At 35.0% G+C, this 21,623-nt stretch overlaps 1 protein-coding gene across 1 annotated transcript in view; it reads right to left on the reverse strand.

Annotated features, from left to right (window-relative positions):
• rxfp2a (relaxin family peptide receptor 2a) overlaps positions 1–21,623 on the reverse strand; it is a 75,357-nt gene that overhangs the window by 2,738 nt on the left and 50,996 nt on the right. Inside the window, exons 10-17 of the mRNA XM_073829429.1 lie at positions 19,737–19,808; positions 12,748–12,819; positions 12,536–12,607; positions 10,501–10,572; positions 10,338–10,409; positions 10,009–10,238; positions 3,195–3,605; positions 484–702 (exon numbers count right to left, since the gene is read on the reverse strand). Coding sequence (XP_073685530.1) covers positions 484–702; positions 3,195–3,605; positions 10,009–10,238; positions 10,338–10,409; positions 10,501–10,572; positions 12,536–12,607; positions 12,748–12,819; positions 19,737–19,808 — 1,220 coding nt within the window. The remainder of the gene's footprint in view (positions 1–483; positions 703–3,194; positions 3,606–10,008; positions 10,239–10,337; positions 10,410–10,500; positions 10,573–12,535; positions 12,608–12,747; positions 12,820–19,736; positions 19,809–21,623) is intronic.

Raw genomic sequence — 21,623 nt, forward strand, 5'->3', positions numbered from 1 at the left:
ATATATATATATATATATATATATTAATATATAAATCTAATTAGTTTTTGTGTGCCTTATTATCAAGATATTTATCTTTCTTGTTCCAGGGAAGACTGTTATTCTCCAGTCTGAACACAGATAATGATTATGATAGGCCTACGCTATGATACCTTTCGTTCACTGGCTCTTTCACCCATATTGGTTATCCATTTCTGTCAAAGACGTCGCAGCAAGGAAACTTTGGCAGAGTATATTTAAAATGTTATAGGGCTTAAGATCCATGCAAATATATCCAGATAAAAAATTCCAGCCTTAGCTAGCCAAACATTATTTACTGTAAGTATTCATGAACGATATTTTCTGTTTAAAAACTTTACTGTTTTTCATCATAACAGATAAGTAAAATAAATAAATAATAATAATTAATTAAAAATAAATAAATAAAACAAGATCATGCCACATTTAAATAAATCAGGCGGTGAAGAAATACAAATAACATACCTGGAATTTCCACTTTAAGCAGAGAAAGTGTTTTAACCAAAAATATGGGTATCCAGCAGAGGGCATCAGAGAACACAATAAAGAAAAAGCGATTGGCCACAGCCACATCTTTGTGTAGCCGACTGCGCACATCTGTGGCATTGATGCCGGTTTTATAAATGGAGCAGAACATGCTGGAATAGGAAACGACAATCACCAAGAACGCCACCAGATTAAGACCTGTGAATATACAATACACAAACATTTCAGGATATGCAAATGAGGACTGACATAGGAAAGTAATAGGCTGCTGGATAGTGGATACTGAATTTAAACAGTTTACTTAGGGTGACCAGACGTCCCTGTTTACCCGAAACGTTACGGGTTTATGGTACGTCGGTTACAGTTTCAGTGTTAATATATCCAAATGCATTGTGCAGTTCTGTTTGTGTTGCTTACGTTGTATAGCGTTCTTAAATTAAGAGTGAGAGAGAGTTTTTAGATACCAACAACTTTTTCGGTTGCAAAGACAATATGAACGCTTTGTTGCTACTCTCTGTCGTCTTTACAATGGGTTTTAAACAAGATAAAACCAGCAGATCAATTTCTTCATACAACACATAAAAACTCAAGTGATGAGCTAACATTTTCATCGGACATTGCAGATCCTTAGCCGGTTTTGCTGTTTTAAAAAATGGTCACCCTATTTTATATAACCCATATATTGTATTGTATTATATTATATTATATAAATAAAAAGTATGAACAAATACGCTGATGTATGGTTTGTTATGATAGGACAATATTCAGCCAAGAACTATTTGAAAATCTGAGGGTAAACAAAAAGTCGAAATATTGAGAAAATCGCCTTTAAAATGGTCTAAATGAAGTTCTTAGCAATGCATATTACTAATAATACAAAAATTAAGTTTTGATATATTTATGGTAGTAAATGTACAAAATACCTTAATGGAACATGATCTTTTAATGATTTTTGGCATAAAAGAAAAATTTATATTTTTGACCCAAACAATGTATTTTTGGCTATTGCTGCAAATATACATGTGCTACTTAAGACTGGTTTTGTGGTTCAGGGTCACAATTCTTCTGCTGGTCACCCTATTTTATATTACATACTGTATTGTATTATATTATATATTATTATATTGTATTATATTATCGGTCTAAAGAGTGTGGATTGATACTGAGAAAGCCTCATATACTCACCAAGGTTAATATTTTTTTAAATGTTATTACAATTATTACAGTTTTCTACTTAAAATCAAAAACACTCCATTCTTTTGTGTTGAATTAAAATGTCAGAGTATTTCAGTAATTATTCTAATATACTGATTATTATTATTATCATTCACGAGTTCACGCTTACATATAATTAGCCGGAGAATACTAATGCATGTTTGGCGTGCTGTCCGGTGAAGGGCTCCGAGCTCGGGGATGGCCCGAACCCAGAGTACCCCCCAATAGGAGTAGTGAGAACTCGGAGTGGGAGATGGGGTGGTGGAGGGTTACTGATAAACCTTCAAGTGAATGGAGGTGAGTCAGCTGTATTTAAACCTATGACGCTGATTGACTTGAGTGGGCTCCTCTTGTGATGTTTACGCTAAGTATCTGATGTGCTTCTCCCGAACTTTGTTAATGAAACATCATTTATTACTATTAGTGATAATAACAATGGACCTTATATAATTAATGTTGAAAACATTTTAATATTTTTATGGAAACTGCTAAATTTTTTCAGGATTCTTGATGAACAAAGACATTTTTAAAAGACAAAAATGTTTTTACTGTCACTTTTTTAACAATTGAATGCATCTTTGCAGAACAAAAGTATTAATTTCTTACAAAAAATAGGGAAGAAAAATCATATGTGACCCTGAACCACAAAACTAGTTTTAAGTAGCACGGGTATATTTGTAGCAATAGCCAAAAATACATTGCGTAGGTCAAAATGATCGATTTTTCTTTTATGCCACAAATCATTGGGATATTAAGTAAAGATCATGTTAAATATTTTGTGAATTTCCTACTATAAATATATCAAAACTTTATTTTTGATTAGTAATATGCACTGCTAAGAACTTGGACAAATTTAAAGGCGATTTTCTCAATTTTTTTTTTTTTTTTTTGAACCCTCAGATTCCAGATTTTCAAACAGTTGTATCTTGGCCAAATACTGTCCTATCCATCAACGGAAATTGCATTTATTCAGCTTTCAGATGATGTATAACTCTTTAAATTTCAAAATACAGACCCCTGTGACCGGTTTTGTGTTCCAGGGTCACATATTTGCCTCAGACTTTTGAATTGTCATCTATCACGGTTTCCACAAAAAAAGAATGAAAAATTAAGCAGCACGACTGTTTTCAAGATTGATAATAGGAAATGATTCTTGAGCGCAAAATCAGCATATTAAAATGATTTCTGAAAGATAATTTGACACTTAAAATACTTCTAAGGACAGCTGATAATACATCTTGCATTTAAACATATTAGAATTGAAAACGGTTCTTTCAAATTGTAATTGCATATTTTTAACAATGTTATTTTAATAAAACAAATGCAGGCTTGGTGAGCATATCAGAATTCTTTTAAAAACATTAAAAAATCTTAAATATTTTAAATTTTGCCTGGTAGTGTATATTATATTAATAGAAGAATTAAAACACACTTCAATACATCAGTAAACATCAAATTAATGAAAAGACTCGAACCAAGAAATATCCCTGTGGAGTATCCTTTGGCTGTTGGCTTCTCCAGCCTATCCGAGTGCAGAGGAAAACACACTCCATTTCGGCCATAATAGTTCCCAAACACATCTTCATTTAGCAAGGGAACAGCTGCTATGACAAATCCCAGAATCCAGATGAAGGCCAGAACCAACACCGTCTGCAGCTTCCCAGGCCGCAGATGGCTAAACGGGAAAACGATGACTAGGAATTTCTCTAGTGTCAAGTAGGTGAGGAGGAGAACTGATACTTCAGAGGAGAGCATGGCGAGAAAGCCAATCGTTCGGCATTCCACGCTGTCCATCCAGATAAGAGCGTTCCGGTTATACTCGCCCCGGAATTTCACATCAAATATGCCCAGGAAGAAAAGATAGACTCCCATCAGACAGTCAGCAACTGGAAAACATTAAAGCAAAAGAGTCAAAATGACAACAACCCTCAAGCATATGATACAGTGCTTAGCAAAAATGAAAAAAAAAAAAACTGTAGGCTTCTACAAATGAATATAACATGAAATCTCTTTAAATATGTGCCAGCCAGAGTAAGGTTTGTTCTTCAGTCTTCATCTCATGACTTAACCACAAAAGTCAATGTCTGTACTGATTGGGAAATCGCTATTTCTAGTATCATCAGGTCACTACATGTTTTTGCTACACCCCTTAGTCACAGACTAATTAAATTGATTTAAAACAATAGTGACTAGTCTCTGCTGCATCTATTTGTGTAATGGATGTTAATCTTGACAGCACAAATTCTGTTCCTCATTACCAATATAAAAACAAAGACACAGTGTGACCAGTGGCGTGAAGTTGCTTGCCAGTATATTTTAGGCCTTTCTTTTCTGAGGAGGTGTGAAATACTTGACAGCTGCTCATTTCCTGGTTCTCCCACAAGTCAGACAGTAAATTGAAGAAAACTGCAGGTGTCATGAAAGCTTATGAGAAAGGGGAATGTGTTTAATGTGAATAATATATAAACGTATCCTTGCTCCTTATAGTTTGAACGAATAATCATAGGTGGTACGGCCATCTGTGGTAACAGGCAATCTTTGATTCTGGCAGCATGGCAAAGGTGAGCTGAGGGACATTATAAAGCCAGCGACAGGTGACGGTAAAGGCTAAGCTCCTGTTCCCACTCTGAATGCACTGATGTAGCTGAGATTAACAGACCGAGCACAGACAGAGACAGTGAACTGTGAATCTGACATCCGCTGATAACAACCCTCTGTCATCAGAAATGACCTTTATATGACACATCTTATATCATGCAGCTGAAGCGTTTGAATGAATTATATATAAATAATATAAAATCAAATTAGGTGCACTCTAACATAAAGTGTGCGGTGAGTTTGGTGGGGGGTAATTGAGAATGATGTATGAAAAAATGAGTGTGATGACTGATGATCTAAAAACTTTAAAAATAGTTGAAAGTTAAATATAAAAAAGAATAGCAGAATATAAGTTCACAGATAAAATATATTGTTAAAAATTGGGACTGCCTTGATTTATTATTGTGGAATACACTAACACTAAGTTCATTTATAAACAGAATGTTAATGTAAAAATATAAAATATAATTGTTTTTTTTTCTTTTTCGAAAAGTGTTTATTTACATTCTATAAAAAAGGAAAAAGAAAAAAGCCATCACACAGCAGTATATATAGACAGTATAAAAGTTTGAAATCAGTAAGACTTGTTTTTTTAAAGAAGTCTCTTATGCTCATCAAGGTTGCATTTATTTGATTAAAAATACAGAAAAAAACTGTAATACTGCAAAATGTTATTACAATACAAAATAATGTTTTTTATTTGAATATACTTTAAACTACAATTTATTCCTGTGATGCAAAGCTGAATTTTCATCAGCTGTTACTCCAGTCTTAAGTGTCACATGATCATTCAGAAATCATTCTAATATGCTGATTTATTATTAGAATCAATGTTGGAAACAGCACATGTGTGCTGCCAAAGAATTTTTTGGAACCTTTTTTTTTTTTCAGGATTCTTTAATTAATAACAAGTTTAAAAAAACAGGATTTATTCAAACTAAAAATCTTTTCTAACAATGTAAATCTATGATATCACTTTTGATTAATTTAACACATCCTTGGTGAATAAAAGTAAGAATTTCTTTAAAAAAAGAAAGAATAAAAATGTACTGACCACAAACTTGTGTATTTTTTAGAAAACCTTTCTATTTTAAATAAATGCTGTTCTTTTCAACCTTTTTATTGATCAAAGAATCCTGAAAAAAGTATCACAGGTTCCAAAAAAATATTAAGCAGCAACTGTTTTCAACATTGATAATAAATCAGCAAATTAAAATGATTTCTGAATCATCATGTGACACTGAAGACTGGAGTAATGATGTTGAAAATTTAGATTTGGATCACAGGAACAAATTACATTTGAAAATATATTCACATAGAAAACAGTTACTTTAAATTGAAATAATTTTTCAAAATATTACAGTTTTTTTGATCAAATAAATACAGCTTTGATAAGCATAAGAAACGTCTTTAAAAATCATTAATCTTATATATATTATATAAAAATAAAGTATATAAACACATTTTTAATAATATAATAAATACAACTTTCAATTATTTCTATAATACCTATATAATAAATTAAAATCACCTTTTGGTAAATTAAGTTTGCAAATTTATCATGATTTTTTTTTTTTTAAGTAAAATTTTGCAAAAGATGGTTTGTCCAAAGAAGAGACAAATGGCCAGTAATATAATCTCAGCAAATTTCACAACAAATTGAGAGTCTGTTGGAAATATCCTGACAGGAAGATTTATCTAGGGGTGTCCTGGCTGATTTTGTTAGTTTTACTACAATCTTTACTTTGACTGTTGTTGTCATTGTATTATTGTCAGTATTTTGCAAGGACTTCATTTCTGTATCAAAGGAAAATGAATAAAACATAATTTTTAAAAGATAAAATATTAAAAATGCATGAAATCACAATTTTCAAGCAAATACGAACTGTGAAATAATGCTGCCTTCCCATATTGGATTTTTGACTGTAAAACTGCAGCACTGAAAAAAAAAAAAAACAACCCATCAAGTGGCTATCTGTGTTCTCATCCTGATGTCTGGAAAAACTACATCTGTCACAGATTTACTGAAGCATTAGTAGATGTGTTTATTGTTTGGTACATCAGGAAGTGATCAGACTGTGGAACAGTCTGTAACTTTACCCTTTAAATAAGTTCAAAAATGCACATAACATTCATTGAGCTAGCTTATGAAGACAAACGTACTGTCACTTTCTAAATATGATTATAGGTGAATGCATAAACACTCAGCAACGAAAAATCAAACACGCACAAGGATATACACCAGACACAAGAGCAAATCATAATGGGCTTTACTGTCAGCATTCATTTTTCAAATAAATTCCCTTACCTATTGTTACCCTTGGCTTTTCCTACTTATACCCCCATTCATGAAGGCTGCATAACTGGGTATAGTTTCTTTCCAAAAAATCTTTTTTTTTTTTTTTTGCTCTTGAAGAATGTCTAGCCAAACTTTTTTGGAGTTGATTCAATTCTGTGGACTTTTATGAGACTGTTACAGACAGATGGCAGTCTGAGTGTGTTCAGTACAAAGACCAGACTATTCAATAATGAAGTTAGTTCAATTCAATTCAATGTAATATTTAACAATAATTTAATAAAATGTTAGATGATGATTACAGCTTGTGACAATAATGATTACGGTATAAGAGTAGTATTTGGCAGTTTTGTATGTCAATCCAAGGCTAGCATCATTTGAGGTCATCGTCTTATTATTATTTCATTAAACACCATTTTTGCATGTATTTACAGTTGAGGTCAAAAGTTTACATACACCTTGCGGAGTCTGCAAAATGTTCATTATTTTACCAAAATAAAAGGGATCATGCAAAATCATGTTTTTTTTTTTTAATTTAGTACAGACCTGAATATGTTTACATATAGTCCATAAGAGAAAATAATAGTTGAAATTATAAAAATTACCCTCTTCAAAAGTTTACATACATGAGCAATATCACACTCATAGACTTGAGATATGGCTGTATATCGGCACGGTTGTGATTCGCCGTAGGTCATCACAGAGTGCTGATATACAGCCATATCTCAAGTCTCTGAGTGTGATATTGCGTTTATACAACAGTTCAACGGCACGAGTGTGTAAATGCATAAACAAAATAACAACAGAGTGTCTTTAAAATCCCTCTTTTGTGCAAACTATTCCTTCCGCCACGAATTCAAATCAAAGTTTGACAGCTGATCAGCTGAGCATAAACTTCATTACTAATTCCAAAACGTCACTTTAGAACTAGTAACGAAGGAATGTTGAGTTGCTTCATTGAAAGCCTATTGTATTACTGTATTAAAACCTCACTGTATCATGTATGAGAGAGATGGACTGAGCGAGTGATTAACGTACCTGCATCTGATAGAGCATTCATTATTCATATTCATGATGATATGACATAAGTTTGAATGTTTACTGAAGAAAGCGTTAATATCCGTTCATCTATTAAGGGTGATTTTGCTGCTCAGTGCATTTATTCGCTTTGGCAAGCTGTTGTTGAAGCTAAAAAATAACTTCCGCTTAACTTTTCAGTGTAAAAGTCCCAAAGTCACTATTAACTGCTCACTCATAAAACGGTCTCTTGTCGCCATCTAAAGGCGGAACAATGTAACGTTAACTAAAATCACCATGACGAATACACGCACGTTTCTCAATCCTAAATACTATTATTAAATACATTGTTTATATCCATTTTTAATTATTGAGTAATAATATTTAATAAACAACAACAACAAAAACAGGCATCAAAAAGTTGCTAGGCAATTCAGTCAAGAGTAAAGGCAGCATTCAGCATTGAATTTACATAAACATGCTACATGAACTTCTTCTCTGGAACAAATAATAAATTAATGAGATCAAAGACTGCCCGTTAGATTACGAATTACATGTCATGTGTAACCACTACAGAGACATCATAGCCAGCGGTAAATTCCTGAAGATCTGGCCGTGGTGAGAGCGCTCTCGAGCGGAAAGCCCCCTGACGTTATGGGTCTCACACGTCCGAAAACGACGAAGCAAATTTTCAAATAGACGTTATCTTTATTAACAAACTGCATATTTGAACTATAAACAAGTACATTCTCGCCTGAAAACCTCTTAAAATTACATTCCGTGACACAAAAAGAGTAATATTTATAAAATGATACGGGATTTGGACGTCCGCCATGACACTAAAAAAAAAACGGACCCGGCTAGAACACGCGGAGTGATACAAAATTGTGAAAGGGCGTTCCTGTAGCGATACCAGTAGAATATCTCACGGTTCTCAACCAATCAGATTTGAGAACCAGAACGAACTGTTGTATAAATTTACATACGCTTGATTCTCAATACTGTGCTGTTACCTGAATGATCCACAGCTGTGGATCTCTTGTTTTTCCTGAACAGTTAAACTGCCCGCTGTTCTTCAGAAAAATTCTTCAGGTCCCACGAATTCTTGTTTTTTTTTTCAGCATTTTTGTGTATTTGAACCCTTTCCAAAAATGACTGTATGATTTTGAGATCCATCTTTTTACACTGAGGACAACTGAGGGACTCGTGTGGAACTATTACAGAAGGTTCAAACTCTCACTGATGCTTCAGAAGGATACATGATGCATTAAGGGGTGTAAACTTTTCAACATAATGAAGATTCTTTATAAAATTTTCTCAAAATATCATATTTTTTTATTTAGTGTTGCCCTTCAGAAGCTACAGAAGATACTTACATGTTTTCCAAAAGACAAAATAAGTTCAATTTACCCTGATCTTCAAATTCAAAAACTTAATGCATTGTGTTTCCTTCTGAAGCATTTGAAGCCTTTGAACCTTCTGTAATATCTGCAGTCCCTCACTGCAAAAAAAGCTTATCTTACTTAGTCTTTTTGTCTTGCTTCTAGTCAAAATATCTAAACAAAAATTTAAGTAAAATGACATAAGATATTTAGCCTTGTTTCCAGGGAGGAAAAAAACTAAATTAAGTGCATTTTGCTTATAACAAGTACAATTATCTGCCAGTGGCGTAAGTAAAATATTCTTAAAACAAGAGTATTTTACTTACCCCACTGGCAGATAACTTTACTTATTTTATGCAAAATGTGCTTAATTTATTTTTTTCCCCTGGAAACAAGACTAAATATCTTATGTCATTTGCTTATCCAGTAAATGCATCTTAATTTAAGATTTTTTTATTTATTTGTTGGCTAGAAACAAGACGAAAATACTAAGATGAGCCTTTGTTTGCAGTGCTCAGTTCTCCTCAGTGGGAAAAGGTGGATCTCAAAATCATACAGTCATTGTTGGAAAGGGTTCAAAATACACAAAAATGCTGAAAAACCAAAGAATTTGTGGGACCTGAAGGATTTTTCTGAAGAACAGCGGCCAGTTTAACTTCAGGACAAACAAGTAAATCATGAACAACTATCACTAAACAAAAACAAAACAAAGCTGTGGATCATTCAGGTAACAACACAGTATTAAAAATCAAGTGTATGAAAACTTGTAAACGGGGTCATTTTTATAAATTCAACTAATTTTTTCTCTGTATGTAAACATCTTTTATGTGAAATATCTTATTCAGGTCAGTACTAAATAAAAAATAACATGCATTTTGTATGATCCCTCTTTTTATGGTAAAATAATTAACATTTTGCAAATTTTGCAAGGTGTATGTAAACTTTTGACTTCAACTGTATTAATCAAATATTAACAATAGTTTCAGCAGTACTCACAACACAGGACTTTGATGCAGGCTGCATGCAGGTTGTTCTCTGCTCTAATGAAAGAGCGCATTCCGATAACAAAGATATTCCCGAAGCAGGTGATGAAGGCCATAACCCAGACGGACACCCGCAGAACCAGGCTGGCTAACAGGTCCTCCACTGATGAAATTCCATCTGTGTTAGGTTTACATTTCCGAACATGTGGGACATAGGAGCAGTACTGAAAATCCTTAAAATATCTAGAAAAGACAGATGTGCACACATAACAGATTACAAACTGAGCATCCTACTAATGCAAATTAAATTAATACACAGACCACACAATAAGAGGTACGTACATGTGGGACAGGTTCCCCATCGGAAGAAACATCTTGGTGGTTATATCAGGAATTTCAATGCCCTCCAGACTTCTGTTAAATACGAATGCATGTTGTGTTTCATGTGACACCTACTAAAAAAGGCATTCTTTTGAAAGGCAGAACATGCAGTGTTAATACTTACAGAGACTCAAGTTGGACCAGATGATCAAAGTGACTGGCAAGAATATTGAGGGAAGGATTATGGGATATGTTCCTGCAAATATTACACAAAGTACATCAGCCAAAAATAGTAATTCTGATTATTTAACCCTCTGGGCCTCTTCGGTCATTTTTGACCGAAAAATTTTATGTTTTGAATTTTTAAAAATCGTAGCTTCATCAGAATGAGATGACACTTGGTGACTTTTGTTGCATTAGCTATGCGAGTACAAAAAAAAATCAGTGACATGATTCGGATATGTTAAAGGGTCAAAAAAAAAAATAGTCACACTTGGCTCCTTCGCGGTCAAAAATGACCGACATAGGAAATGAATGGGAAATACGAAAAAATGTGATAATTCAGATAATCTTTTGATAATACAAGCTATAAATGAGCAACTGTGCTGAAAAGAAGTGTTCAGCAAGCAAGGACTGACACTCTAAAATAACAAAAGTACAGAACTGACACACACACGCACACACACGCGCGCGCACACACGCACAGACACACACAGAGACATACAGAAATAAGCAGAAAAATGCAAAACCTGATATTTATCCAATCAAAAAAATATCTAAACCTTGCCAAAATTTATCTTTTAGAATGTCTGAATATATTTCTAAATGCAAAGCCTAATAAAATGAAGAAACAATAAAAAGAAAAAAAACAATAGGAATCCCAAAGCCCCTGTATATATGTATATAGGGAGATACAGGAGTTTACACGGCATTACACAAGTTTTTATTTTTATGCCACTAGATGGTGCAATTTTCACTTAAAAAAAAAAGGATTTTAAATGCTTTTACTCTATTTTAATGTGAAATGTTGTATTTATTGAAAAATAATAAATACATAATAAATTAAAAAATATAATATAAAATATAAATCTAAAAAATTGCTCATTAAAACTGTATAAATATTGCATAGATTCATAAAAAATGCTCAAAATTCTAAATAATAATTACAAAATATTATTGAACTAAAATATATTTAATTGATTTTCCTGAAGAAAAAAAAAAGTTACTTTTTAAGGCTTCGGTCACTTTTGACCGCGAGGGAGCCAAGTGTGACCCCTTAATGAGGAGGCCCAGAGGGTTAATGATCACATTCCAAATACCGCTTTGTAGCTCTTGCCACATATCAACAGTTAATAGTTACCAGGAGCGGTCAAGTCTTCGGAAGACCAATAATTTTTAGGAAATAATATCAATAATAACCCTTTTTGATCTGAATGCGGACATGGGCTACAGATGAGTTTTGGTGACCTTACATTTTAGGGCTAGGTTTACAAAAAGTACTGTCAGGATTTACTAATGACGTGCAGTGAAGAATTCGTGCTGAAAAGGTGTGGACACAGTTATTTTTGCACCTGACCATATTGAATATGCGTTTGTAGGAGTTTCCCTTTCAGACACAAAATTTATGGGAGGAGAGTATTAAAATGAATTAGGCATTGTGATTTACTAACATTTGCGCACGTCAAATTACTGGTATTTGCTCCAATATTTAACGGCCAACAAAAGCATGTCTTAAAGCTGGTGGTAATTTGCGCTGCTCTTAGTAGATTGCGCTGGTCATTATGGAAATGATCTGGCTGTTTCTGTTTTTTAATGTCCGCATTGACAGTAAATCGCAGAATTTCCCCTTGCATCTGCGCTTTTATGGACTTGCTCTAACGCTAATTTGCCCTGTTTAGTAAATCTGGCCCTTAGTCTGTTCCTGGCAAAAAAATATCATAACAGCTCTAAATACAGCTAGACTACTTTTATTGTGCTTTTTTGTCATTTTTGAGGGGTTGACAGCTCCCAAATGTAGACGTGTTTCTTCCATGGAGGAAATAACAGCACACAGGCTTGGAAGGAGATAGGTGAGTGAATGACAGATTTTTTTTTATTCATTTTGGATGAAATATCCCTTAAAAACATTATTTTATTGTGGTGCGGTTTATTGCATTGCGTGCTCTTACCAATTCAACGCTTTTGAAATGAACTATGTGACTGATATGTGGATGACTCACAGTTTCTGCAGATATTTTAAACTCCTGAAGGTGTTTTTAGGAAGATTGGAAATTCTGTTGCAAGAAAAGTCTCTTAAAAAACAAGAAGGAGAAACAAATACATCAGTTAGATAAGCATAATCCACGTGCATACAAAGACACTTAAATTATGATGTCAAGGCAGAACGTTTAAACAAAGTTATTACTCTCAAATCAGATTATGCGATACTCACAGTTCAACCAAAGATCCAAGAGAATGAAAGATGTTTTCAGGAAGGATCTTGATTTTATTGTCATGCAGCGATCTGGACATAAAAATCACGGGAACAAACTTTAATGTGCTTTCCAATAAGACTAAACCACCACATTTTCACTTGTGTGGAAAGCATCAAAGAACAGCCACTGGGCCGTGAAACAGCCAGATGATAACGAAATCGTATTGCTTTCTGCTGCATTTTCCATCTTATTCTTCCAGCAAGGGCAAGCTGACCCTATCTGCAGAGATATCCATCTCTCCCCGAAAGTCTCATTTAAGACATGTCTGACACTTCCTCACATCTATTACAAAAGAGAATGGCACGTCTTAATAATAAACTAATAGAGCCTTGGAAAAAACATCTGGAAGGGATATTGTTGTCACTGTGAGAGATGCCAGTCTGTTCGCATAAGGCAACAACAACGCTGACAAAATCTTTCTGTCATCACACTGTTCCTGAGAGACTTTCATTTCATTTTCAACAGTTTTAGTAAGAAATCAGGACCACAGCTGCAAGAGAGTCAAATTCACAGGTGCTTTCTAAAAAAAAAAAAGGGATTAGAGTCCTCTATTTTTATACACAAAATGTGCCCGCAGATAAACATCCTGAGGTAAAAACTGATAGGAGTTAAAACCGCATTGCAGATCAATAGCTTATTTTCAGGTAATATCACAGTTGCTTCAAATTCCATTAATTTGCCCAGGTCAAAATGAGAAGGGTGACATAAAGCCTGTCAAAAGAAATAATTCTCCGAAATTATCTCAAAAAGGCCCAGCAAATGGAAGCCTGATGAGAAAACAGACACAATTTTATTTGTAATTTGGAAACCTTTCAACACATTCTTCACCGAGGCCAAAAAACACAAATGTCAACACATTTGAGCAAAGCTTGTTCTCAATCTGTGGTAGAATTGTGGCGATGTGAGTTTGCTCTGGCATACAGCAAAATGCCATTAACATTTTTAGTTGTTAAAGTAATAGTTAACCAAAAAATGGAAAATTGTGTCAATAATTGCTCCCCCTCATGATGTTCCAAACCTGTAAGACTTTTGTTAATCTTCGGGAAGACAAATGAAGATATTTTTGATGGAATCTGAGAGCTTTTTGATAGAGATGCACCAATCCATCGGCCAGGGACCGGAATTAGCCTTTTTTTCCGCATTATCGGCCCGGACCACTGATCGGCCAGTCAGTCCCACATATGGTGACTGATCATGTTTTAATGTCATGCCAGATGAGGCATGCAGATATCAAAACAAATAAGTACAAAACAGCACTCACAGAAAGTTATAGATACATAGTGCTGCAGAAAAAAAAGATATTTATAATATATGATTTAGGTAAGCAACATGCACGACGTTTCCCCAAATATGAACACGATTGCAATGTGACACTGATTCAATACAATAGTAGTTCAAAAAACAAGGAATTAAAATTAAGTAACTTACATTTTAGACAAAACATAGATTATTATTGCTGCATTTCGTTAACGAGAATAGTTACAACCAAAGCCACAGAACTGCTGTGTGTCTCTGAGCAATACAGCGGCATTTCGTTACTGAATGAATCCAAGTTTTTTAATTATTTAAATGAGTTAACGATTCAGTAACCCATTCATAAAAGATAGTCACTTGCCTCGTTTCTGAATTAATCAGACGTTTGGACGAATTAGTTAAATGAATGACTAAATGACTCACTCATTAAAACGTCATTTGCCGCCACCTACTGGTGGTTCGTTTTTTATATTTAAAAGTATCATTAAAAATTTTCCAACATTTCTTATTTGTATGTTTAAAAAATATTTAAAACATTAACCTTACTAAATGATTTACCTCAGCTTCATCAAACAGTCTGTGTAAATACATCTAATGCTACTTTTATCACTTCCAGCTTCTATTTCCTCTGCAATGGAAATATGGAATTGAATGGTAACAACTCTACAGTTTATTATTCTATCTGAATTGTTTGATACAATGTAAGAATGTGACTTGAAAGATGACACATTTAATAAAGTTAGGGAAAAAATTAGAGGTCGACCGATATTGGTTTTTACCGATACCGATAGCTAGGTTGGACCACACTGGCCGATACCGATTAATTAACCGATATTTTTGAAAATAGATACTGAACGGCAACTAAAATACTGCTCTGCTAGTTTTAAAAAAGTAATAAACCATACTTTGTAAATTAATAATATTAATTTTAATTATATATTGATCATTAAAGTTATTTCATAGTTCATTAATGTTAACAAAATAACACCCTAACAAGGAACAACACTTCTATTCTACAGCTTTCATCAATCTTAGTTGATGTTACAAATGGGCTCATTGTAAAGTGTTATTTCATATTAACAGTAGGGGTGGGAATCTTTACATTTTAACAATATGTAAAATTGCAGTTTTTATGCTTTTTGTTTATATTTGGAATCTCTGTATGTTAGTACTGCCTTATTAAAATTAAGATTCAATTTAATTACGATTTTCAATAACAACTAAATATAACCATGCATCAGTTTTCAATATTACTGCACATGGCTACATTTTCATATACATTTTATATAATTTATTTTGAGCAAAATTTACTTTATTTTTTTATTATATAAGCAGGCTACTTTTAAACCAATTACTTATTTAAAATAAGTGTTCTTTAAGTATCCAAAAGTTAACAGACAATAGTTATTTTTTCCTTTCGTTTGATTATTACTGATGAGATCATTGACAGTGGCTGCTTTAACAGGCTGCATTCAAACGAATGCACAGATCTATTTCGATATATCAGATGCTCTGCTCTGAAAACATAACTGACTGTGTGTACATCAGTTTCGTATAAAAGTATTCGAAATGGCAAGTGCATTCAACCGCATCTGCAATCGAGCTTTTTAGGACGAACAAACACAAATTGCAAGTGAAAGTCTGTCAGTGCGCGAGTTTTGTGCATCTAATATACTGCTGCATTACAAACGGCAGAAATGAAGGCACATGTAAAGTAAAAAACTGCGGGTGGAAGCACGCACTGTCAAGCAATGCACACGAGTCTCACAGTGCAAATTCTGTGCAATGAAGCCAGCCGCGTTTCAGGCGCTCACGCATGCCATATGCGGGGAAAAACACAAGCTCCTTGAAGAGAGGGTTGCGATGCATTGGATGCAGCGCTGCGTTGCGCGGACAACTCGCAGGTATCTAACACACACAGGATGCGTCGTGTAGTTCAAGCAGAAATCTAAAACAGTTTTAATCACCAAATGGGCAAATGTTTACTTCAAGAATGATCAAAAAAGCGGCAAAGATTAGTTTAAACAACAGATCAAACGGAAAGAGAAAGTACGATCTATATTGTTGTAGCCATTTAAGAAAATGTGTTATCTGTTTTACATTTATGTTTAAATATTATTTGTTTGTGTTTTGTTTCAGTTTAATCTGTTAATTACGAAAGAAGTGTGTGTAATTTGTAAATGTCATAAAGGACGTGGTATGAATTGGACGGCAATACGCCGGGAGAATTGGAGAGGGTCAGACACAATTGTTGACCACTTCCACCTTTTTATTTGTGGAAAATCCCTTTTTAAACGAATTTCGTTTTGTATAATTTTTATCTTAATTTTGAATACATATTTTTGTTGATCAGTTATTAAAATCAAGTAAGAACAAGGAAAATTGCATTGTGAAATAAAGTGCGTAACAAGAAGCAAACCTACCATGCTTCCGGGGCCTGAAGAAAAGGCTAAAACATAAATTATAGCTCTATATGAAGCATACAGACTTTATTAGAGCTACAGAAATACGAATTTATCACTTAAATGCACAATCTTCCAGCAGGGTCAAGCCTTTATAAACATTAACAACAATTTGGGACAGATATGTAATATAAAACTGGGAATGGCGCGCTGTGGCGCAGCAGGATTCTGTAGGCTGAATGAACACGGTTTGCTTTCTCACATCAAGTCTTTAAATCTGCAATTTTGCTGGCTACAAATATGACCAACTGGATATAAATCAATGCAAATATATGGTAACAATCCTGACATTTAACATTGGTGTCTGACTTAACCTCTCATACTCTATGACAGCGGAGCGTGAGCCACTTCAGCAAAGAACGCAATCCGGAAAAACTATCGGCATGGATTTTTGCCGATAACCGATAGTTCAGCCAATCAACTATCGGTGCCGATTAATCAGCAAAACCGATACATCGGTCGACCTCTAGAAAAAATGGCCATTTATAAACAGTGGGAAATGACATTTGTTTTGTTATAAACAGCAACTCCTTTTCAATTAATTGTTATTTCGACCTCTTTGCTGTCACAAAGCACTTTATTTTGAGAGCTGTTTAAGTGAGAGAACATCTGTAACTTTTGATTGAGGGAATTGTAATGTTTAATAATCTCTATACGTTCTAATAATGTTTTGCAATAAAAAAAAGTGTAGATTTCTTTGTATATGCTGTCAATTATAGTTCTTAGAAAGAAAATCGGAATCTGCAAAAATCGGTTTCGGCTGGTCACACTTCAAAAAAATTGGAACTGGAATTAGCTAAGAAAATTGCAATAGACAGCAACGCAACTACCAGGTTCATGGTTACCAGGAACTAGGGGTGGGCGATATGACCTAAAATTAATATCACGGTATTTTTCATCTTTTGAACGGTGACGGTATAATATCACGGTATTTCTTTTTTTGGTACATTTTGGGAGGAGTAGCCTGTCCTGTCCCTTTAGTATGTAAATAAAGTTAATATTTTTATATTATAATAAGTAAATGGTAGGTATCCTTATCAAAAAGAGACATGGGAGAGTATTATGCATTCTCAACATATTTATTTTGCAAAAAACCTAAAGATCTTACTTAACAGTGTACAACAAAACAAAAATTATTTTTTTATTGAAATTTAATTTCTGCAATATTTAAAACCTTTAAATAACTGGGGGAAATCAACCCATGGCAATTAGTTTATAAGTAGACCAATTCTGTGGGGAAAAAGGCGGACTTGGCAACCCTGCATCCAACACGAGCTGCTGGAGTTTGTCTTTGCACACATGAGTACGAAATTTTCGTCCGACATTTTTGCACGTTAAAAAAAATACAGGTTATGTTAATCGAGTTTACACACTGCCTCTGAAACTTTCGTCCGTCATAAAAAAAATTCGGATCGTGTTTGATTTTATGCATTTTCGCATCCATAATAAGCATTTTGATAAGGACGGCGAATATGAGAAAAAAAAAAAAAAAAACGCATGCGAAAATCGGACTCAGTGTACAATGACCTATAGATTTGAATGATCACGGGTCGAAAGTAAAGAGAGATGACAAAAATAGACTGGAGGATTTGTTGCAATCTTGTACTCACTGACAAATATGAGAATGGGGCAGCCGTGGCCTAATGGTTAGAGATTTGGACTTGTAACCCAAAGGTTGCAGGTTCAAGTCTCAGGTCCGGCAGGGATTGTAGGTGGGGGGAGTGAATGTACAGCACTCTCTCCACCCTCAATACCACGACTGAGGTGAGTCCCTTGAGCAAGGCACCGATCCCCCAACTGCTCCCCGGGCGCCGCAGCAATGGCTGCCCACTGCTCCGGGTGTGTGTTCACGGTGTGTGTGTGTTCACTACTGTGTGTGTGCACTTGGATGGGTTAAATGCAGAGCACAAATTCCTTGTATGGGTCACCATACTTGGCCTCACTCACCCCCTTTCCTTCCTTTCCTTCCTTTAAAATATCTATTATAAGATGTGCTGCTCCCTTTACAAAATCGAAAGTAAAAGTAAACAGGCCGGTCGCGTTCGCCTCGCGCCGCTCAATTTGTGATCCGCTGTGTAAATCCTTTGGCCGGCCGACCGGGAAAAGTCCCGGTCGTCCCGATTGCCACTCCGCCCCTGGTATAGGCTACAGGCCCGACCTTTCTTCAGGATGTTTCACCAGTCGTTTAATGGCCACTCCCCTTTTACCTACCACCTGCAAAGCTGATACGAATATGTTTTACTTTTTTATTTACAACAATATATACAGTATAAGGACAGGTATTCAGACCACAACTGAACGTTTGAAGAAAATTTATTGTTTTAAATATACCGGTATTGACGGTATTAGAAAATCCATGTCGTGGCGCAATCTCACACCGGTGATGACTATGACACCGGTGTACCGCCCACCCCTACCAGGAACATCATTAAAATAGTCCTTGTGCCATCAGTGGTTCAAAAAATTGTTGAATAAAGTTGTTATTTTTGTTTTCTTTGCACAAAAAAAGTATTCTTATAGCTTCATAACATTAATGTTGAACCACTAATGTCACATAGACTGTTTCAACGATTTCCCTACTACCTTTCTGGGCCTTGAAGGTGTCAGTTGCGTTGCTATCTATGCAGGGTCAGAAAGCTCTTTGACTACATTGAAAATATCTTAATTTGTGTTTAGAGGATGGACAAAGATTGTACAGGCTTGGAACGACATGAGGGTAAGTAACTAATGACAGAATTTTAATTTTCAGGTGAACTATCCCTTCATCTAATCATCTAATCATCTAACATCAAAAGATAAACACAACCATCAGAATGCCAGCACGCCCTACATTTCAAAGTTACAGTAAAATGAAGATGATTTCAACACATGCTTAACTTTATTCTCCACAAGAGCATCAAGCCTTGTTCTTCACTAGTAAGAAACACATGGAGACGGGTACTGACATCCTGATGACTAACCAAGAACAAGCATTTCCTTTTAGACAAAATAAACTGAGGATTAAAAAAAACATGTCTGAGATCCAAGGCCAACATTGTAAACTAAAACCGACATCTGTACCACATTCAATTAAATTGACTAATAAATCAAACTCGCTGCCATGTTGCCATTATAAATTGTGATGCTGGCATCAACATGTGCAGCCATCATATAAAAAGCACAATGAAACCAACTCATCAGACTTCACAGTGGATTGTGGCTGAGGGTAAATGTACGCAAAAAACACTTACAGCACTGTGAGCTCGGTGCACGTCTTCAGAGTGGAATAATTCAGCAACTCAACGTAGTTCTCAGCGATGTCCCTGTGAGGAAAGATGAGCCAAGAAAAAGCAAAGAAAGAAAAACAGCTGTAAATTTTAAAAATACTTATAAATCCTGACTTCGAGGACATGAGAGGAAGACAACATTCGCACTGATGACTGGGAAAACTCATCCCATTGCTCTGCCTGCAACAACAAAAATAAATCTGATCAAGAGCCATAGGTGCTTGACAGTGACATGAATAATCAGCGTGCTTCATGAAGCCCCATGACGAAATTGTACGTTCAGCGAGCACCTTGTCGAGAGGACGTGCCTGACTTTGATAGTACCGCTGATAGTCTGATAGACTCCAAACTGTCAGGCTGGACTAGCAGATGGCAAATTATCATTCAGCTGCAAAAGTATCGCAGCGTGAGTAAGCGGCTCGCATTTGTAACGTCAAAAATCGCAGTGACCCTGCTGATGGCCATTGTCAGTTTCTTTCTGCACTGCCTATAATTACCAGAGCGCACTGTTCACATAAAAGCCGAAAATGAGTCCTAAGTGCTCATTATGAAAGGATAGACGCTTGAAAATACACAAACGACACATTTGACTAAGAGGCACTATGAGAAGGGTATTCATTGTTAAGATGTGTGAGCTGTAGTCAGACCTTTGACTAAACAGCACAAGCAGCTTAATCTGGCCTATAAACCCCCATTTAGACAGGAAGACAGTGTCTGACTGGTATGTTAAAAAAGAAATCACAGTTTGTTTTGTTCGCACTAACCTGAAAAACTGGCAGATCTACAGATTATTTCATCCTGAAAAGCACTCGTTGTATCACCCGGTACCTCGTAAACATGACTTTGTTTCCAAGTAGACTGATAATAAACCCTGTGTGCCCTTACTCCAGGAAGCTGCTTGAAATCGGCCAATCAGATTAAAGCTCGCCAGATAAAGAAAAATGCTTTCCAGTTCTGTGCACAATATCCATCAGATGGTCAGTAAATTGGGCGGCCTGTGGGTGTCCTGTCTAAAAATAATCAAGGTAATTGTCGGCTATAAAACTTGAACAATAACATCTTTGAAGTTTTTGAGCGAGTGTGGTCTTCTTCGCAAGGTTCTTGTGAGCATAGCAAGCGCTGACAGCAGCGTAAACTATATTAAGTGGTTTTGCTTAGACATCTGCGAAATTTCGCTGAGTGCTGATATGATTTATACCGAGTAAGATTTGCTAAATTCAAACCTAAGCGCTAGAGACGATTAGGATGTGGTATCATTTGTTTAGTTCGGAGATTATCAACTCTTGTTAATCTTAGAATGACCTATTTAAATAAACCAAAGAGCATGATGACTAATAAGCTAATGAACATGCAGGTATAAACACACACGTACTGAGATAAGCAGACTCTTATAAGCTAAAACAGCAAAACAAACATTCCCAGAGTACTTTCCAGAAAAGTCAGCTTGATATGTTGAACTTGAGGTCACTCGGATCAAAAATAAGTTACGTCTTACTTTCTAAACAAGATGCACATGTACACACACACTGAAGTAAATGGACTAGCCAAGAACATTATTAAAGTATCACAGCACAAACACTTGTAGTTAAGCTAGTCATGTCAAGAAAATTCACTGAATTAGAATGATTTAATTACAGCCAGGCTTGCTGTGTATGGAAGCATATGTGTAGCAATATTCAATTTGCAATGCAATATGCAAAAGGGCAATACAATATTCAAAATGACAATGCAATATTCAAAATGACAATGCAATATTCAAAAAGGCAATATAATTCTGTATTTAAATTTACATTTTCAATCACCTCAACGCGTGCAAAATTTGGTGCATATAATGAAATTGAAAATTAAATT

The sequence above is a fragment of the Garra rufa genome, chromosome 23 (genome assembly GCF_049309525.1).
Source record: "Garra rufa chromosome 23, GarRuf1.0, whole genome shotgun sequence".
In the NCBI taxonomy this organism is placed as follows: Eukaryota; Metazoa; Chordata; class Actinopteri; order Cypriniformes; family Cyprinidae; genus Garra; species Garra rufa.